The 22219-nt window shown below is 35.0% G+C and overlaps 1 protein-coding gene across 2 annotated transcripts in view; it reads right to left on the bottom strand.

Moving 5' to 3' along the window:
- Nox (NADPH oxidase) overlaps positions 1 to 22219 on the bottom strand; it is a 37865-nt gene that overhangs the window by 2546 nt on the left and 13100 nt on the right. For both annotated transcript variants that reach the window (XM_065312914.1, XM_065312915.1), the window contains exons 2-9: positions 2125 to 2219; positions 1949 to 2060; positions 1795 to 1892; positions 1574 to 1694; positions 900 to 1494; positions 651 to 839; positions 397 to 590; positions 2 to 323 (exon numbers count right to left, since the gene is read on the bottom strand). In XM_065312914.1, the coding sequence (XP_065168986.1) occupies positions 2 to 323; positions 397 to 590; positions 651 to 839; positions 900 to 1494; positions 1574 to 1694; positions 1795 to 1892; positions 1949 to 2060; positions 2125 to 2219 (1726 nt within the window). The remainder of the gene's footprint in view (position 1; positions 324 to 396; positions 591 to 650; positions 840 to 899; positions 1495 to 1573; positions 1695 to 1794; positions 1893 to 1948; positions 2061 to 2124; positions 2220 to 22219) is intronic.

Genomic DNA, 22219 nt, shown 5'->3' with positions numbered 1-22219 from the left:
CCTTCTTGTTCAGGAGCACTGCTGATTGTGAACGGATGCCACTCATATTTAGCAATCGCTGGTATATTGATGAACACATAATCGCCTGGATGGAAATCAAAGTGCAAAGGTCTCTTAATTACTAAATGCGTAACTCTAGATGGCAGCAGTAGTCCGGAACTGATGTAAGTTTTTCCACGTTCGGTACGCATCCATGCTAATCGTAACAAGCGTTCAATGGAGTACAAAATACCTGGCATAATAAACCATTTCCAAAAGTTAGGACCGTGGAAGACCAAGAGTATCCAGAAAGGTATGTACATTAAGTGAGTCCAGTAGAAGATCTAGTGCAGAAAGTGTTTCAAGATTAAAAGCTTAGTAGTCAGGAAACACATAAAAAAACTATTCTAATCGTACCTCGAAACATCCGCCACGTCGAACGAACGCTTGCGAACTTAAGAACATAATGAGCAAAATCGCAAATAGAGCAATTCCAGTAGGATTAGCAACACCACCCACTAAACCATAGAGGCCAGATTTTGAAGTAAACAACCATTCCGTAACCGTCAAGTTTTTAACATTTACTATTGGATCATTTACAATTTTATAACCTAAAATTTAAAATTACAGGTTAACTTAATATGTTTAGGTTAAAATACTCCACAACTCACTGAAATTGTAAATGTGCATGATGGTATGCAGAAAACTTAAACCAAAAATCAACATTCCAGTCAATTTGTGGAAATAAATATGCTGATCAAGTGGTAGGAAGGCACTCCAGCCTCGTGTGCGTAAAAATGTAATGCATTGGCGCAGCATAAGCACCAAAACAAACATACAATTAAAATTCAGCGCTTGTCCTAAAACACATTGTTTAAATAATTCCAAATAATTCAAATTCCGATGAATAGGTAAATTACCACAAGCTCTAGCTATTATAGTGCATATATTAGCACCCATTAAACTGTACTCGATCGCTCTACTAAGAAACAGCGCCATATTTACAAGCACAAAACCAGCCAGAAAAATTAAATAAACATAATTGTTTTTGACATAAGGCAAGGTGAATTGATAAGGTCGGTATTTCATGATTTTCCCAATGAATGAAGCCGGCGGTGCTTTTGGTTTCGGCGGCACTAACCACCTGTCAATACTAATTGATAAATTCTCTAATAACCCGCCATGTTTTTCCAGTTGGTATTTTAATGCTTCATATGTAATAGCACCGCGGTTTTTCGTATCTGCATCTTCAAACATCGCCACAGTCAAATCATCAATTTGATCCTCACTGAAACGCATGCCGTTTTCTTCCATGCACGCCCTCATCACATGCTGCAACTCTTTGTGTTGAATCAACCCATCGCCGTCAAGATCGTAAACTTTGAACAAGAAGCGAATTTTATCATCTGGTGATTGTCCTGCAAACTGATGCATCGCGTCGAGGAATTCTTGCAGGGAAATGGACCCGGAATTGTCTTTGTCGAAGATTTGAAAGACTCGCTCCGTGAAGAATGGCTACATTTGGTAGGCAACCCAATATACACAAAAATATGAGTAATAAGAAATCTAGTAAGATTAATATGTTTAATAGTACGTTTTTGGAAATGACGATTTTCTTAAAGTCCTCGCGTCGAATCTCCTTCTCGTTGCCAACGGTCTGCCGAAAGAGCTGCTCCAGCCAGGCGAGGCTGCTCTTGTCGAATCCGGTGCGTGGCCTGTGTGCTCACATAATTCAAGATTATTGCGTGTTCGTAGGTGGCGCGCGCGGCATCGCGCCGCACCGTGTAATTTGTGGATGACATGATTTATTCGTACCGTGCGTTTGTGATGCTCGCCAAGAAATCCATAATTTGTTCCGCGCTGACGCTACCAATATTCTCGAGGTCGATTAGCCTGTATAATTTGTCTACGATCTGAAAGATTTACGTCTTCATTAGCCCGTGCGCGCGGTTACTCGATTCGTAATTACCCCTTTCGCGTAAAAGATTTGATAAAACTGCTCCAGCTGAATCGGGTGGTCGCCACACAAGCAGTATGCGACCGATTCAATCTGTTCGGCGAAATCTATTTGCTTTTCATCGCTGAAAGCCGCAGTTGGATTTAAAGTAAAGTTTAGAATGTTTTATATTTAAAAATATTACTTACTGTAATCTTTCTTTTAAAAATTCGATCCAGCTTTCTTGAATGAGTTTTTGATCTCTGTCTTGGTCGAATAGCTTGAACAATTGTTCGAGTAAATCCTGCAAACAATGAATAATAATGTATTTAATTCTTTTGTATCTTAAAAGTAAGTGCGCAATCATTTTAATGCAGTTATTTGTATTTTATATATTCTTATCGAGAAGTTTTTTGTCGGTATTTTTTATTTAAATGTTTTTAAATTTTTTATTTATTTTGCTATTTATTTCTATTTTATGGATAGTGTTGGGTTGCAATTAATTTCTCATTTTTCGCATTAATGGCATTTTCACACGTTATAAAATGCATATAAACAATTATACCGTTTAGTGATTACTTTAACGTCATAAAAATCAATTTATTTTATTATGCGTAAAATTTGAGCAAGAAATACAAAAAATAACTTTAAAAATAAATAAAAACATAGAAGTAAATTGGATTCGGGCAAAACTTTTTTATTAAAAATGTTTAATAGTATAGTATTTTACATACAAAACCGTGAGTAAAGTACTTTATTTACGGGAATTATCTACGGGCGGAGCTTGCGCATGCGCATTTGCAGGTGTGCAGCATCAAACCATATGAAATGCGCTGCGACATCTATAACCTTACTTTTTAACTGCAACCATTTACAAAAAGTTTTCTAACCAATGTGAATCATACTTCCAAATTAAATTACCCAAGGCCCGCCGATTTCACGCAATGACACACTCAGTCAATCTGCATATGCACGCGCTGCCCAAAAGCGTATCATTGTCATGTGCGATTAAAATCCACTTTCACCGAACCCATTGGTCACCCTTCCACAATGCGCACGCGTTTGATTCACCATTAGCGTGCGTCGGCTTACTCTACATTCGAATCGCCCTGGAGCAATAAACTGATTCGCGTGCGTCATCGGTTCTTGAGCATCGACGCCTTGGTGTCTGAGGAGTACAAGTACGTAATAATTATACAATATCCACACATAGTGCTAGTCTGAGTTCTGCGGCTGCTCAAATATTTGAAATCGAAAAGTTTCCGATCGCCCCTGACATATTTACTCTAATTAAAATTCTTCTTAGACGGCGGTGTGTACGCGTACATACACATATGTGTGTATTACTAAAGACTTCCTCCGGCCCGTTAATTACACGCTCATAGTTTTCTCGACTTTTTAATTAATCTCCCATTAACGAACAGGCGTTTTGAACATGATTTTAATTAATAATTTTCTACGGTGATTAATGTTAAAGATCATAAAGATGGATTTACGCGCCTTTAACTCTTTAAAATGTCTATAAATGAATGATGATCAACATGAATGCCACCCTCGCATTATACGAATTCATCAGAAACAAAAACGCATTGTGTGGTACCTACAAGCAGACGCAAAGATGGCTGCCTGTTGCTGCGGCCCACGACAAAAGTGAATTTTTCGTGCCTGCGGGTGGCGCGCCGCTGACGAAATTATGAATGATGTTTTATTCATACGCGGAACGGTATATTATTACGAGCTGCAAGGGCCCGATGTAATTCGGACCGGTTACAATAATGATATTTTTACATTCGGATCGAAATTACCGCGTGCGTGCGTTTCGAATAAATCAATATGCGCACAAAAGCTATATTATATCATTCACATTATGACATCTCAGTAAAACGAGAGCACGCGAGACCCAGGGCCCAAAAATGTCTTGTTTCATTTAATGGCATTGGCTTCAAACAAAAAAAACTGACATTAGTCAGGTTTGCCAATCATGTGCCGTATTTAGGCAGCAAAGTTACACTTTATATTCGTAAACGTTTTGCTATGCTAATTGAGATTTCACCAAATTAAGCTTACAAGCGACTGTAACTGTGTACGTGTACAGTTATTACTTGATAGCTGTCAATTGATACATAGCATCGATCGTGTATCATGACTCGGACAATTAGTTAATAAATCTGTTTAATGCGCGTTGTAATACATAAATTGGCTGCGTGTGCCCAGCGAAGCGGAAAACTGCATGGTATTTACATCACGTGCTATGATTTAATTATGTTTGCTTGTATTTTACACTTGCGCACTGCTAATGATTCAATTACAGCGTGAGATTATAATTATATGACGAAAGGTGGATATTGTCGGAGTTATTAAACAGAAATATTTCTAATTTGTGAAATTTTATATTTCAACTTGTGTTATTGATTTATTAATTTTTGACTAGGTGCATGATAATTATTGAATTTATGTATCTATAATATAAAAATGAATCGCAAAATCTGTTGGAAAGCTCATAACTCCACAACGCCTAAACCAATTTGGCCAATTCTTTTTTTAATGTCTGTTAAAGTCCAAGGATGGTTTTTAGGCGAGAAAAATTGAAATAATTGACGGGAAAACCCGAAAGACAGCCCTTTTTTATAGGATTAAAGTTGGCATTGAGATTCAATCATAGTTATAGTTAAATAGTTGAATCCGAGATGGCGCGCTGAAGTGCATTATTAGCAATTCTTTATATAATTAATTTCTTTAAAATAAAATTGCGAATCGTATTCATAGAATTGACAGTATGTCCTAGAACAAGAGAGTAAAAACGAATTACATTTTTATTAAACACTACCGGGACGAAGTCGCGGGCAAAAGCTTGTATCCATATTGAACAAAGTCGTGTTAGGTACACCATTCATTACTCAAGAACGGCGGGATTAAACTTTATGATTTTTGTATTTTTGGATTTGTCTTCATTTAGAATATGATAATAAATATGAAGTGCACTAATAGTCGTATGCAATACATAGTGGAAGTAGTTACTAGTAGATCTTGAACAAGAAAATGAAATTTAATTTAATTTTTACTAAAAACTCCGTTGAGAAAGTCGTGGGCAAAGCTAATTATTATTATACTTATATTATATATTATTTATTAGTTATAATTTATTAAATTAATTATACGCAATTGTTTATATCAAATTATTTAATTAATTGAATAAATAAAATTATAATTTATGAAACCTTATCTTATTACAAAGATACGAATGCATAATATAATCCAATCTCGAGCAATTAAAATCGCTGTTTAACGATTTAGACGGCTGCACTTCTTAGTTAACCTTACCCTACTACTATTTCGATTGATTTTATTGATTCTTGTGGTTATTGTTACATAAAAAAGCAATAAAACTCCGATTTGAATTAAGTTGGTCTAAAAGTGTTTCGCTTGCAATTTAATTAATTTCGATATAGACTTATAAAGTCATTAAAACTTTTGTGTAGCTCTAACGCTTTTGTTAACATTCACATAATAATTGTGCAAGCGGCAACGAATCGATTACCAAAACGATAAATAATTCGCCAATTGAAAGTGAGCAGTGAGCAGCGCTCGCCTAATTAATTGTTGAAACTCCCAAAAATCACCGGTGTCCAAGCCATCGTGTAATATCCGATTTATCGCTCTCTAACTGTTCATTAAAACGCGCTCTCATGTATATATCACCTGTACAACACACACACACACACATGGCTTGCTATTTCATTATATCGTAATCGTAAACAATTTTAATTGCCGTACGCATTTACTTAACGGCGCGACGAATGAGTTTCGTAAATAAAAAGAAGGCAACGCGCGCGCAGTTGCTAAGCAAATCGGCGACATTAAATCAAGCCGAATTTTATTTATATTGTGACATAAATTGTGCTAATCGCATGATAAACGGCATAAATTATGTCTATATTAGTTAATATATATTTAATATCTTAATAGTGTGTGCTTAATTTCGCTTTTAAGTCGCATGTTTATTAAGTGGGCGCGTTTGCGACAAGTTGAAAACTTACCTGCGCACGATTGATAAGATGATGACGCTCTGACGAGATGTGGGCCAGTCTTATCGCGATGTAATTAAAAAAATATCGCGCCGAATTACATGTTTTGTAATTGCGCGTGCCTCGACACGCCTCAAAATCACCGTGTTGAATTGAGTGAAAATTACGGAAAATTGCTTCGGCGCCCACATGGGTGTAACTCGTTTCAACTCTAAACGCAAGTTTATTCAATCAGATATTGAAGTTTTTGTTGTAATTATTGCCTTTTACAGGCGTAAACTTGTTTGGAAGGCAATAACTTTGAAAGAGAGGTTCTTTAACCAATCTATTACTAGTTTTTTTTTTAACTTTTTTGTTGTTCACAATAGTTTTACTATGAAATTTATTTGAATATATTTTAAGGTTAAGTTAGCATTATGTGCAATTTTTTTCACGTATAATTGGTTGCATATACTTATTTACATACGTTTTACTAACATTTTTGACACACCAACCTTTGACCTTGAAATACCTTCAACCCTAAACTTTCACTTTGTTACCTCTGCCAATGCTGCCAACTTAAAAAAAACTGAGATGAAAATAACTGTAATACCATAACAATCAAACATATTAGGGGAGAGTAGCCATATTTGGACCATTTTTATATTTTTTGATTTATAGAGCCACATATAAACTGTCAATAAAAATTAAGTAGCGGAAAAGTAACTCACAAGGCTTACCAACAAAATGATATTTTTGCTTTAAGTAAAAATTATATTTATACCCCTCAAATTTCAATTTAAAAAAATTGTGTTTTTGGTCCAAATTAAGAAACCGGTTTCCTAAATTGGACCGCGAGGTTTCCTAAATTGGACCATGGTTTTTTAACGGCAATTGACACAATAGTAAATTTTAGTTTTAGCACTAACACAAGCACATTTTGTATAAACCAAAGTGCGGCATTTCATACAGTGGATCATTTCGAAGATTTGTGCTCGTCCACAAGCTTTTCTAGGAGGTCGAAAAAATGATATACGTTTTCCCTGTTAAAACCCCGGTGCCTGTCTTCGGTCCAACTTTGGCAACTTGAAGAATTTATATTTAATGATCAACGACAATTTTAATATAACATAACCTCTCAAAATTAATACTATAAATTATAGATAAATAAAGAAGCTTTCTGATGATAAAATAATAATCAGTAAAACTAACGTTTAAACGGCTTGACAGCTCTTGCACTTACGTCGTTATAATAGATTTGATAATCAATGATACACGAAGTTGTTGCCACGACGAAAGCACGCGGCAAGTTTTAACTCAAATAGTTGCATTAATTGTTTATAAATACGAGTAAAACGAGGGGCCAGTCTATTTTTGCACAAACTTCAACAGTCCGCGGATATCGTGGTGGTCCAACTTAGGCGCTGGTCCAAATTAGGCTACCTTCCCCTACATTAGCAAATTCAATTTCGCACAAGTTAGGTATAAATTAATCAAGAGCGGAAAAGGAGAACACGAAAGCACGCGTGATAATTAATCTAAAAAGTAATTAATTACGCTTTCAGCCGTACGCGCGCCATTTTCGGACGACGCGCGTATTAGACTCGTTTTATTAACGGCACGAATCGATGACTAACGAACAAATCGATTTTAATTACCGCTCTCATTGATTGTTTTGCCTCGAGGGCCGGCTCGTACGGTGGCTGCGTCCGTCACTCGTCAATCAGGGCAGCGCAGAGAATTAAAAAATTGCTATTAATCTTTTGCGTGCGTGGTGTGTGTGTAGTATTTTCTCATTCTTCTCCAACTGCCACGCAACGGCAATCGACAGCATAATAGGCGCGTACGCACGTCGAATACTCGTATTTCCAATCGGGCGAACACTTCGAAAAGCTTTTAGTCTTTGGTGCGCTCAGGTCAAGCACGCGAGATACATCAAGCGATTGAAATAATTAGTGAGTGCTTGCTAATCATACCGCTGTGGTAGCAATATTGTTGCGGGACAAATTGAAAGCCTGCTACTTCAAGAAGACTACTTTGTTCACATTCGCTCCGCGCGCGTTCGCTCACCATCGTACAGGAAATTATTTCTGATCGATTTTGATTGCTACTGATCAGGTTGGAAACATTTATCTTGAATGACCATCAGAAAAAAAATGAATTTTGGTTTGCTATGATGAGAAAATAGCTTACTGAGAAAGAGAAAACTATTATTTTTGCGTTTTTGACAACAAAGGGTAATTTAACTGTCGGTTTGTTGCTCAATTTTTGGGGAAAATAAATTGATAACATATGGGGAACATATACAATTATTTATATGGTGTTTTTAAATTTAAACATTAAAGTTTAACATGCATGAAATATTTTTTTTCTATCCACGAACAGCAACAGCGCTTACTTTGACTTTTTTGATTAGCAGTGCATTGCATTGCGCATGCGCAAGCTCCGCCCCGTAAATAGAACCCGTGAATAATGTACTTTACTCACTTCCTTGGTTAAAGTATCACTTTTTTGACTTAAAACCGTGAAAAAAACAAAAAATCGACAAAATCATCAAAAATTTGTCTCAGAAACATCAACAAAAAAATAAAATAATTAATATAAACTTCATAATTCATTATAAAATAATTTTAAAAACACTAACTGCATCTATTCTTAATAATTTCCCATTCAATGTCTTTTTCTATGATTAATTTTGTCATAAACAACTATTTCAATAACTGCTTACTCCGCAGAATTCACACTGACATACTTTTTTCAATTGCATGAGTTTTACACTCATTAATTACCATTCATAAATCTGCAGCGGTGTAAAAAAAGTAACCCTGTGGTCTACCGCAGCAACATAATGTCAGGTTATTTAAAATTATAGACACGCGCACTGCCACATTATTTATAACTTTGACTTTCATTGCGTTTGAGTTTTATGCGCGTAACAGTGCGCAGACATAAACCCTGTTTTACAATCGCAGCTAATTAAAGACCTGTACGACTGTAATTAGTTTTTTTCGTCCATCACACTGCACACATGTTGGATTAATTAACATGAGAAAGATTTGATACAAATAGAGATCATTTTTTTGCTTAGACGCATTTGAACTTGATCGGTGTGAAAGTAACTCAAGTAACACATGACTCTACAATGTTATACATCTGAATTTACACCGAGTGTTAACACAACAAATTAAAATGAGATTTACTACGTGTAAAATATATATACTTGTATTATTTTGTTTTTTATGCTTTGAGTATCTAATGAAGATCGAAATTGTAAGTGACGTGAACAAAATGCGAGGTGAAATGACGAGTTAATGCATCAGGATGAAATCCGGGCGCTGGGTGTATAATAACGACAGGAACTAAACTGTGTGTAAATTCGGCACTCGCCGGTGTTAATAGATTAATCACTCGGCATGAAAATGTCATTAAAAATGTTAATATTTAGCCGTTGGCAGACGCTTTACGAAATCCCCACAGCGAGCAATAATGCCATTCGGGCCGCGAATGATTAATGACGCTCGTGCAACTGAGCTTTAGTACCATATAAACCAATTAAAATTTCTCTAACGCCGCGCGCGCACTACAAGCATCAAAATCTACGTCCGCCATGGCCGCGCGTTTTATAAATTGGAATCCTTGTAATTAATGCATTTTACACGACTAAATAGAGACAATACCAGTTTGAAATAATGTGATGTATTCAGGTGATAAAATCGTTGCGAGCTGCTTGTCTATGGGAGTATATATTTTTAATGCGCTCGGTGTGTCTCGCTTTTTCGATTGCGTGGCGTTATCTATATTGGTTATCTCGAATCCAGAAGCTTAGCTAATTCGCCTTCGATTAGATTTTTATTTATGTATTTAGGATTCCGACGAATTTCGTTCGACAAGCTATTAAGCCACTCCGTGTGTTTCGATTCTGCGCTGCGATAAATTTGGGCGTGCAGCGCGCTGATAATTAACGAATTCTCAAATCGGCAACGTTTGTTAGGACATTAATTTTGTCCAGTAATAGTTTTTATTTAAGTCCAGTTACCAAATATGCGGTGTGAATTTTTGAAACGCAGTTTACTTTTACGTTTATGTTTACTTTGTTTCAAATGGCGCCATCTGTTTGTGTTTTACTATACTTGTGTGTCGTAAAAATGACAGGCTAAAGTGCCCTCTATATTAATCCACGTTAAGTGGTAAAAATGCAGATTTACGATTTTTCTACTTTTGGATTAAATCTAATTGACAGTTACTACTATATTTAGAAACTAAGGTTATATTAAAGACTAGCTTTTGCCCGCGACTTCGTCTCGGTAGTGTTTAATAAAAATGTAACTCGTTTTTACTCTCTTGTTCTAGACCTAGTATGTGTCAATGCTATCAATAAGATTCAAAAGATTTTATTTTAAAGAAATTAATTATATAAAGAATTGCTAATAATGCACTTCAGCGCGCCATCTCGGATTCAATTATTTAACTATAACAATGATTGAATCTCAATGCCAACTTTTATCCTATAGAAAAAAAACTGTTTTTAGGGTTTTCCCGGCAATTATTCGAATTTTTCTCGCCGTTAAAACCATCATTGGACTTTAATGCACATTTTAAAAAAATAATTGGCCAAAATGGTCTAGGCGTTGTTGAGTTATGCACTTACCAACAAATTTTGTGATTAATTTATTTATTGTAGGTTAGAAAACTTTCTGGAGTGTACTTAAATCTCTACCAATAACCATAATAATTACATGTATTTGTGTTACACAGAAAAAAAATGTGAAGACCATATAAACTTGTTTCCAGACACTAATTCCTTTAGCTAAATTACTTGATCCGTTATAAAACGTCAAAGAATGTGAGGGAGTGTCTAATTAAACATCCCATCATATTGTTAATAGCACCTACAAGCACTAAAACCTATCACACAGTAATAAATTTGACCTATCTTTCATAGCTCACAAAACAGATATGAATAATCGACCATTGTACGTGTTAAACATGTCGCGTGACTTTATTGTCTTCCTGTCATTATCCAAGTTTACGATTAAAAAAAAAGAAAAAAAAATAAGTTGACCGTAAAAGTTTTACAGCACCATATATCATTGCTACGACATAATATTTGCTCATATTGATAACATTGATTTAAATCCATGCTTAACTGAAATAAAACAAAAATAGCGACGTTTAACGACATGAACTTGCATTGCGCATATGCAATGCGCGTATCGAATCCGAGGATCTTGCACTTGGAAATCGAATGCGCACGCGGTATGCCGGTAATTAAGGTTACGTGACACGACGATTTTGTTAAAAGGCCGATCGCTGTGCGCCGATAAAATGGATAAAATCCATTCGGCGAATATTCGCTGAATTCGTTTGCCAGCGCGCTTGTCGTCAGCGGGTGGTTGGTAATGTTTCTGATTCGATTATCGAGAGGATGATTCGTCCACTCACCTGGACGCTACGCGCTTTTATGCTTTTAAGCAGCTTGTTTAAATCTGTTTGCAACTTATTATGTTGCAGTGTTGCGCACTTTCTGCGGCTTTTAATGAACTCAAACTCGGGTTTATTCGCTTGCTGTCTTATTATGTATAATAATCATATTAAGTTGATATGATAAAATAAGAATTTATTGATTTGTTTACATTGTTGCACTTTTTTAACGACATGTGAAGAAACCGCATGTTGTGAGCAACATTTTGAACAAAATAAAAATTTTGCCCGCGACTTCGTCCAGGTAGTGTTTAATAAAAATGCAATTCGTTTTTACTCTCTTGTAATAGACATAGTATGTGTCAATTCTATCAATAAGATTCGCAATTTTATTTTAAAGTAATTAATTATATAAAGAACTGTTAATAATGAACTTCAGCGCGCCATGTCGGATTCAACTATTTAACTATAACTATGATTGAATCTCAATGCCAACTTATATCCTATAGAAAAGAGCTGTCTTTAGGCTTTTCCCGGCAATTATTAGAATTTTTCTCGCCGTAAAAATCATCCTTGGACTTTAACGAACATTTTAGAACAAGAATTGGCCAAATTAGTCTTGGCATTGTTGAGTTATACGCGTACCAACAGATTTTATATTATATATACTTCTCAAAGTACAGAAAAAGCCGCTAGATGGCTTTGAATGCAATTTACCGCCATCTGGTGTCGAATTATTCAACTATTCGTCATCTACAATGAAAACCTTAACTTTATTACACTAAAACTACATAAAATTTTACATTATCCATAAATACAGACACAAACTATTATTAAAAAGAAAATACACACCATGTGATCAATAAAACATGCTTGAATTAAACGTCAAAACGTCACAAGTATTTACGAGTACATTTATGCGCAGCGACAGCTACAAAATAAGCGTGCTACAATATTATGACTCAATGTAAATATAAAAATTGCATTTCGTCGCGGCGAGGAAATTAAATAACGAATTTTATGATTGATCGTTTATCTCGCGCACAGGCGCATTAAAAGTGAATCAGTTTATACACATGAAACTTTTCCCGTTGCAGCGCACCACTCGCGCCTCAAATTACGGCGCGGCGATCATTTATATCGTTGGATGTAGGAATTATCTCTATCAGAGACCGTACGATAATGTCTCGGCATGCCGGTTTGCGGCAGTGTCATAATAAATAATTTACATAAATAATTTATACGCCATAAATATCGCGATAAGTAAGAGCTGCGATAAATTGCTTCTTTTGAATTTTACATTTACTGTATTAACTTTATAGCATGTAAATAAATACGCTATTGTTGTTAATTAGGTGGGGCTACTGCTTGCGCCGCCCTCTGGTGGGCGGATTACAAGTTATTCAATTGGAAATGTTGCAAAACTTTTTTTTTGTAAGTTTATTGTAGTAAAATGGTATTTTTTTAAGTTTACCAATGCTTTTATCCATCTGCGGATGTTGCCTTAGATCAAATACCTTTTAGATCACACACACGGCGTTTGTATCGATTTCTGCAGAAATCGCAAAGTTGCTTTTCACGAGAATATTAGCATTGAATGTGACATCATTTATCTCGCCGCGAGAGTTTCAATGATGCGCCTCTTGCAAGAATCGGTGCTTTTGCAGGCCGGTATGTTGCTCGGCATGTTTCTAACGAAACGAAGGCACTTGTTACGTGCGCGTGTGCTCTTGATTCAATTCGAATCCCGAGCTGTTCGCCTCTCGGCGATGCGCGTTGCGTCACGCGCAATAGCGATCGTGATTTTTGCAATATTTTAAATCGCCTCAAAGCAATACCACACAAATCCCAAGTCCACATGTATAGGTAATTATTAACATTTAATTCTAAAACGATTTAAATAAATAAATAAAGACTGAGTCTAAAATAAATATATATTTAAACGTTGGTGCGTGAATTGGTTGGTGTATGAGTATGGTTATACATTTTGAACAAACGTGCATCGCTTAATAAAATCAGAATCACATTATTGCGCTTCGTGGAGCGCGCACGATTAAATGCGATTTAATGCGCGGCGCGATAGGATTAGCGGCTAACATGAAATTAAATTTTGTTTCGAGCGGCAAGTCGTGCGGACGGATTATTTTATAGAAAAACGTAATTATTAGTAATGTCATATTATTCACACGCGGCCAATCACAGTCATCTTCGTCGACGAACGGCTAGATCTTGACCTGAATGTTGGCGAATGCATTTTCACGCGAAACGCGAAAACCACACACACACACAAGTTACACATTGCTCAACAAACATTATAGAAATTAGATAATTACCGATATTAAACGAAATATTAGTTTTTAGAGGCAAGTACAATATTATGATTCGTTGTTTGTGAAGTTTTAAAATGATGCAAGACAGTTGCTGGGGTTTAATTCAAAATATTTGAATAAAATTTGTTTAAAAAAAGAGAAAATTTTGAAAAATAATGAATAGATAACATTGTGACTAAGAATTTGATTCTAAAAATAATGAAAATTATAGTTTTAAAAAATTTTTAAGGTTTTGGGAAAGAAATAGGTACGATTTTAAAAAACGACTGAACCATCATACTTCTATTAAATACTAGTTTTTGACCGCGACTTCGTCTCGGTAGACTTTAATAAAAATGTAATTCGGTTTTACTCTCTTGTTCTAGACATTGTAGGTATGTGTCTATTCTATCAATAAGATTCGCAATTTTATTTGAAAGAAATTAATTATATAAAGAATTGCTAATAATGCACTTCAGCGTGCCATCTTGGACGCCAACTTTTATCCTATAAAAAAGGGCTGTCTTTAAGGTTTTCTCGGCAATTCTTTGAATTTTTCTCGCCGTAAAAACCATCCTTGGACTTTAACGAACATTTTAAAAGATGAATTTGCCAAATTGGTCTAGGCGTTGTTGAGTTATGCGCTTACTAACAGATTTTGCGATTCACAAAAAAAACAATTCATTATTCGGTTTGTAAGAACGCTTTTTCGGTATTTAACTTCTTAATATTTTACGCACATTTTTGTAAAATGCGAATTTCAACATGAATCAACCTAACATCAATCACTATGACCGTAATATTCTTATACTGATTAGAAATACATTTAGTAATTAGTATAAAAAGTAGCAATTCCACTCAGCGTATTTAAAAGTACAATTTTCAACCTCGAAATCACAATATTCAACCAAAATGACTTTTTTATTGTAATTTTAGCATCGTGTAAAATACCCGCCCGACAAACAGCAACACCGAATGCTTAATCGATTATAATTATAACCTAACGCTAGTGAATATCATTTACCTACATTTGAATTTCGTCCGAAAAATTAATTTCCAGCGCGGCCCACGCAAACGTAAACCACACTCGGCCTTGTTTCTAATTAAGCCCAAGCTAACACTACCATACTTAAACTAGTAGATACATGATCAGAAGCAAAATTAAGCGATCGCCGAAGAGAACTCGGGCCAATCCGAACGCGATTAGAAATGTTAATTATGGTAATATCTTAATATCGATATCTGTGTTTGGTGCGTCGACGCAGATTAGCACTAAACACGCATCGCGCTCGTCTGCTCGACACGGAATTATTTAATTTTATTTCTCCTCCGATAAGCCGCTCAACGCATACTCGTAAATCATGCGATGATCGGAACTTTACTGCGCATGCGCAATTAAGATTCTTCGATTCTTAAAATTACTTAATAAAGTAAATAAGGTTCCCATCGTTAAAGTTTCCTGTTAAGTTAAATCACAGTATTATTTTATTTAAATTTAAATTCCCTTCACAGATGGGATTAAAATTGCGTCGTTTAGTGCATTCCGCTGCTGATAGTATACATTGCGCTGGTTGCGTTTACGATTTCGCGCTACGGTATTGTCCAGCGAGCTGTTTCATGAGTGGCTTAAAATTAGTATCGCCGGCCTTGAATGGATTGAGGTCTTTTCGCTTAATAGCCAATAATAATAAAGTGTGCGCTTTTTGATTGCAAGTGCACTGGTCAATTTGACCAATCGACGCTGCTGTGCGCTTGCGTAATGTGAATCAACGCTCGAATCAAAAATTGATTTCAGTTTGGAATTTCGGTCAATTTACACACACATTTTACACACACCGTTTGTTTTTAAACGTTTAAATGATTCAAATATTTTCCTGTAAGAATAATGCGTTTTGTTGATTAATGAGCAGCAATTTACAATTTCCTCTTTGCTTATACCTAGGTAGCAGAGGTATAAGTATACAAAATGCTTTGAGGTCTTGGTATGCTTTAATTAACGATGATAATCGACGTGCACATCAAATCAAAGCAAGTAATTAGTTATGCATAAATGATTCGCATACAAATTTCTTCCTGCCGCACCAATGTTGAATTTAAACCCACTACGCATCGAAATTTATTTTATTTACGAAGAAAATATTTCGATAGAGGCCGAGTCTGAAGTATAATTTGCCGATAATTAAGAGCTCGTTATTTAGAGCGAGGTGTACGAGGCCTGCCGTCGTCGCCGCCGCTTTTTTTCCATCACAGACGAGAATATTTATCAGCTGCGCTGGATTTGTATCTCTCAATCTGCAGGCAGGCCGGCAAGCAATCTTTGAGTTGTTCCTGCGCCGCCGTTTTGTGTTCACATCTACATCTCTTCACCAACAACATCAGAAGCAAAAAATAAAAAACACAACAAAGTGAAGTCTGAAGTCCGCGCGCAGACGATGAAAACGTTTTTGTTGTTCGGATATCTCATATATGATGATGATGATGATACACACACGTCGCGTTTTTGTATTGCGCATGCGTCCGCGCGTGAATTCAATTTCTCGTGAATGCAATCGTAAATTCAGCGCGACGGAACATTAAATTACGCTTAGCATGTGGTAATGGATCACATACACACAGGTGTTTCGTTATTAATGATATCATCAATTCTTATCATTAATTGAGTTGTTCGCGGCGCGCTCAGCTAAAATCCGAATCATGTTAGGCGCAAATGTTGCGCAAGTGGAATTCAGAGCCATCTATTTGAATTGAGACATTTCACTGTATCATATCACAAATATTTCAACCCAAACGAAAATAATTACGCGTTACATCAACGTACGCGTTTAGAATTTTAAAAATTCAGAAAAAAACTTAAAATAATTTAATATTCAAGTCGTGTTGAAGTAAAAAAATATGAATGAGATGCTTTCGACGCGCGTAAAATGAATAAATAATAAGTTAATCGAGTTTTAATTGACACAGTCCACGCATTTTGCATGCTTCTCTTATATATTATTATACATGCGTGGTCCGGACGGGAACATGAGGCGAAAACAAACGAAATGTATATCACTAAATCACGTCGTAATTCATTTCCACTCCGCGCGGCGGATAAACAATTATTATTCTCGGACGTACAACTTGTAGAATTAATTAGAATTTATATACTACTCGTGGGTTAATCTGAGATAATAATTTATTGTCGAGTCCAGAGCAAGTGCAATTTGCGTTGACATCTTGAGTGATTTGTGGGTTAAAAACTTAATTAGCAGAAAGATTTTTCATAACTGTTTATTTCAACGTGGCGAAATTGCTCGATATTTCATGAAGGTATCGATAAGGAATACATGTTTTAATATTGGAGGTTTTACGGGCAAATTTTTTAATTTTTTTTTAAATTGTCGAATTTTAAATATTTTAATTAGTGTTATGGATAATTTAAACATCTAGAATTACCTTTTATTAACTTGTGAACAATGATACTTTTTATATGATTAGTAGTGCATACAAATGGTTATTAAACGCTTGAATTGACTTGGTAATGTTAGCCGTATCGTGAGTACCGTAGGTCGGTAAGTTAGGAAACTGCATGGCAGTTGGCAACACTGTTGAGCTACGGTAACTAAAACGATGTTTATTTTTATTATTACGAAAGTAAAGCAAATCGACTGTTAAAAAAACCTTTAAAACAGTAGAAAACCGTTAATTTTGGATTGAATTATTAAAATATTAGAAATTTTTTAAAAATTCGCTGATGAAACAAGTTTTTTCTTAAAGAAAAACAAATTTCAGTGTCTTTTAACCATGAAACTACAAAATATGTTCTAAAACCCAATAAAAATGTCAAAACGATCAATTTTTCACTTTGACTGATACCTCTGAGGCGTTTATCTATGAGCATCGAAAAATCACCGATTGAATGAATTCGTGCGCGCGCAATTACGCCATGCGTACACGCCGGAATGCGCAGATAAAAAACGAAATAACTTACAACATGAGCCATCATCATCATGCGGCATCCCGTTCGAGCGCAAACGTAAACTCAAACGCATTTTAAATGTCTGCTTGGTAGACACACACACGATTTACTGCGACGATGGCTTTTGGCGTTTCTTTCGCGCACAGACCCGAGCTATAAAATGTGCCACCGATAGACAATTTCTTTTTACAGCCGCAGCCTGGACGCGAAAAAAAAGCCCGCTTATGGCCAAGCGATTATACGCCGCGATAGGAGCGCGCGCGCACGTGCAAAGTTGCAGCAAGTGGTTTGCTTGAATATCTTAGACGCAAATTAGAACGATCGATTTCGTCTCGGCGCCGACAGCATATGTGAAATAAAAGTTTGGAATTGTCATCTGTGGAATGTTTATACCTCTCAGCGCGTCGTTATTAATTCATATCGGCGTATCGTATCGCCATGGGGTATTAAATTTCATTTGAACAGGTTAGCGTCATAAACGAGTCACACCTTGTAATAATTTTAAGGTAATTTATTTTCGGGTCATCCGAAATGGAAATTGAATGTTTTACGTGAAGAAAATTGAATTTTTGGGACGTAGAATACAGAAACCTTTATTATCGACACTTAAAAAGAAGAAAATCATTTGAAAAATCGTATTTACTGATAAAATTGGTTTAAAAATATAATTTTTTATTTTGGACAGCAGGAAAGGTTAAATTTACTGCTAAAATTAAGTTTAGTCACTTAAGACACGATTTAAATCGATTTTTTTTTGTTTGCGGTGCGAGAATGCGATATTTTGCACACTAGTGCAAAAAATAATTCTAATTTTCTTTAAACACATAAAAATTAATTTAAAAATTCGTAAAAAATTATTTTATTGTACAAGTGTTAAAAATGTCACTTTTTGTCACTCGCAACCTAAAATTTAAATATTTTGTTAATTGCAAATAATCTAAATTGCTATTGAATGAATGTCCATTCGAAAATTCCAATTTGATTATGAGATTTATGGTTGACAAGCGGATATAGCTATCACATATCGTCGCGAATGCGCTCAGCCGCTTCACACAAGTTTTCTGCTAGAATAACTCAATGATTGACTTTCTATCTGCACTGACGCAGCCGCGTCTGCGGCGGTGGCGACGGCGAGTGAATCGAGTGAATTCTTATCGTAAAAGCGCGGCGCGGCGTGCGTGGAATTATTTAAATAAAGTGTGCTTTTTGAAACTATTAACTAAGCGCGCGGCGGCGCGTCCAATGTCACTTATCTGTATTTTACGTTTCGAGATGCCTCGGAGAAGCATCTCGCTTCTTCGCTTAAGTGCAACCAACACCTGACATAATCTCTCATGATAGATGCTTAATAATGTTATAAATGGCACGTCGTTAATGCAAATTGTGTAATCAACTCACTAAGGCTTGAACACACGTTCATTAATATTGTTGGGTAATGGGCAAATTAAAAATAGTGCATACGATGGTTTAATTGAATAAAAATATAAATATTTGAATAAATGTGCATTGAAAAGGCTTGATTGATAAAGAAAATAATTGTTAATTAAAATTTACGTCAAACTGTGTAAAAAAATATTGCGGAGATTATTAAATAAAAAGTGATTGGCTATTAAAATTAGAATTTGTAAAAAATGATGATTTATAGAAGAATTTCGTATAAAAAAGCTATAACTTTTTGCAGAAGTATTTTATAAATGAAATCTTTGCATAGTTTGATTGGTAATTTAATACTTAAGAGATATATGTAAAAAAAAGTAAACATTCATTAATGCGTTTAGGAGTAATTCAAAAGTAACTGGTGCTATGCATCACCAAAAGTAGGTACTGATGCATCAGTTCAAAATATATGGATATTAATTAATTACAAGAATACTATTTGCGTAATTATCATAATTCTTTCAAAAATATTTTTTAATTAAATTGTGCATTAACTCACGCAAAAAAATTAAAAATTAATCCATTAGAAAAATAGTTATTAACAATTTAAACTGAGATTTACTAAAATTTCCGAAATTATTTCAAATTATGTTATTAAAAACGTTTATAAATTAATATTTTACCTTATTTTGTTTCAAATTTAATAATAAACAATTTGCAAAATAAATAAACAAAATATATTTATTAGGTATTGAGTTATTGACTAATAAATAACTAAATTATTTAAAAAATAACTTATTATTCACTCATATTAATTTCCAACGTGTAAAAAGTGCACTTTTATGTTCTAGTGCATAAAAACCATCCATTTACACTCTTATATAACAACACGACATATCCGTATTTTTACATTTCTAAAATTACACTCAGCTTGAACGATACAGGCCCAATAATTTATTCAAATCTTCCAGTAGTGATGTAAAAACACTGGTAATCTCGTCTCGAATAATTTATGAACGCTTCACAAAGTGAAGCAGCACTTTGAGGATTTTAGGCTATCGTCTATCGAATGACTAGTTGTGTGCGCCATGCGCAACAGATAGCCAACTTGGTTCGACTCTTTAGACTCAAGGCACGAGACGTCAAGTCAAACCTGGGCACTTGTGGGAGTACATTGTAAATGTGCGCACCGCACATAATCAATTATCATTTCCAACCGGTTATAGTGGATCGTTCTAGTGAGAATCGTCCTATTCAAAACTCTTTCTTTCCATCTTTTACGTCCAGCTGATGTTGTAGCTTTAGTTTTGGCTATCTCATCGCAACAATCATAACGCAAACGCAGCAAGGATTATTATAAATCATAAAAATAAATTCTTTCTGTGTGTGATTGTGTTTAAATTAATTATTATACCTACGTGTGCGTAAATCTTGGAAACTTTTTTTCTCGTTTTTATTATCGATGCTTTCCGTTTCCGCCAACACAGAACGCGCATTAAAAATGAAAGGTACTCTTAAACGTTCGATTTGTTTCGAAAACGAAATCGGGGCCAAAGCAATTAGAAAACGCGATAAATATCTTTTGAATTGTAACCACATCCGACGCACATTACGGCGTTAATTAAGCTGATTTTTCAACGCAAATTTGTTTACAATGTCAACCCAAAAACTGAGAATAAAATTCCAAGTGATATTTTCTTCGTATATAATCAGACTTGTCATTTATTGCGGAAATAATATTTCGAGTTTTTTTAACAAAAAAATTTGTTTTATATTTTTAACGTACGAGAAAGTAGTAAATGAGCGTTGTATGCAAATACAGATATTTTTAATATAAAATTTTCCTAAACGACGAATCAAGTCAAATTATATCATTAACAAAAGCGCCTCCCCGCTGCGCCTTCCGCATGTGGATATTAATTGTGCGCGACGCTGTCCTCTTCGCATCGCAGCGTAATTTATTACGAAATTCCGCAGATGAAGTGTTTGAATAAAATCCCGAAGCACGAAGCCGAAAAATCCGGCGATTAGAAGATAAGCATAATTCAACTACAACGTGCATACAATTAATTTTAATTAAATACGTGTCAAGCGCGCTTCAAAAAACACCAACGAAACAAAGAAATTAATTAATTCCCGCACATTTTTCATTTAAATAAACTTTTAGTGTTTTCAGCTCGCAATTATTATAAAAATTGATTGATCGGTTGAAAGGCGAGCGTAAATAAAATGTAAAGTAAAATAATTACGATGAGTGAAATTTTTACGTTCTGACAGCTCGGTCGGCGCATGCGCATATGTTTCAAGTTAATGTCTTACTTGTTTTTAAAGGCAGCCCCAAATGGAAATTGCTCAAATTATGCCCGTAATTATTGTTTTGAGTCTACTTAACGAGCGGCGCGCACAGCAATTCATAACAGTCGTTATCAACTCCAACATAAATCAATATTTCAACAATATAATTGCGAGTACATCATTAAAATTTCTCTATAAAATTATTTTTATATAACTTATCTTATTATATTGCCTAGTTGGGAATTTATAAACGTGATTTATAAACGTGTGCAGAAATTTAGCAAATGCCCACAAATACATTTTAATGTCTTGCGAAGTCGATAAATCAACCGAAATAAATTTAAAACGTTCGATCTGATATAAATGTATTACAATGTGCAAACACTCACACAATAACACAGGTATAAAACGCAGAGCGATTGTAATGCGCTGGGAATTAATCACTATAAAATTAATAAAGAAAATTACCATGCGGACAACGCTCATAAATTACACAGGGAACGATTTGCGCCGGCAGATAACGAAGGCATGCGTCATATGCGTTCTTATCAAAGAGTGCGCCGAAATTTCAGATCAATTATATGAAATTCAGGCGGTTAATTTAATTAGAAACGCACACGGTCATAAATCAACGTGGTTTTATTGTGTTGTAATGGATTTTTTAAGCGTATACAAAGTAAAACAATCAGGGGTGTGGATAATTGCAATTTAAAATGTAATTTAGTGCTGTTTTTTAGCATAATAATTAAGAGAGAGTTTTGGAGCATTGCAATTCCAATCAAGAAAAAAAACAGTTGTTAAGTTTTATTTGCAAATTAATGAAAATATTTAAAAATTGTTTTTTGCATAAAATATGGAATAAATTGCTCTTTAATTTGGTATCGTTGCCAATGCTGTGTTTTCTTAGATAATCCATTTTTATTAAAAACAAGTTTTTGCC

This window comes from Atheta coriaria, unplaced genomic scaffold, assembly GCF_025399875.1.
Source record: "Atheta coriaria isolate IRGN ID8LTWV9N9 unplaced genomic scaffold, Caltech_Dcor_3.1 hic_scaffold_9_pilon, whole genome shotgun sequence".
Classification (NCBI taxonomy): Eukaryota; Metazoa; Arthropoda; class Insecta; order Coleoptera; family Staphylinidae; genus Dalotia; species Dalotia coriaria.
Note: the sequence above shows the minus strand (reverse complement) of the source record. Positions and strands in the feature narration are given on the sequence as shown.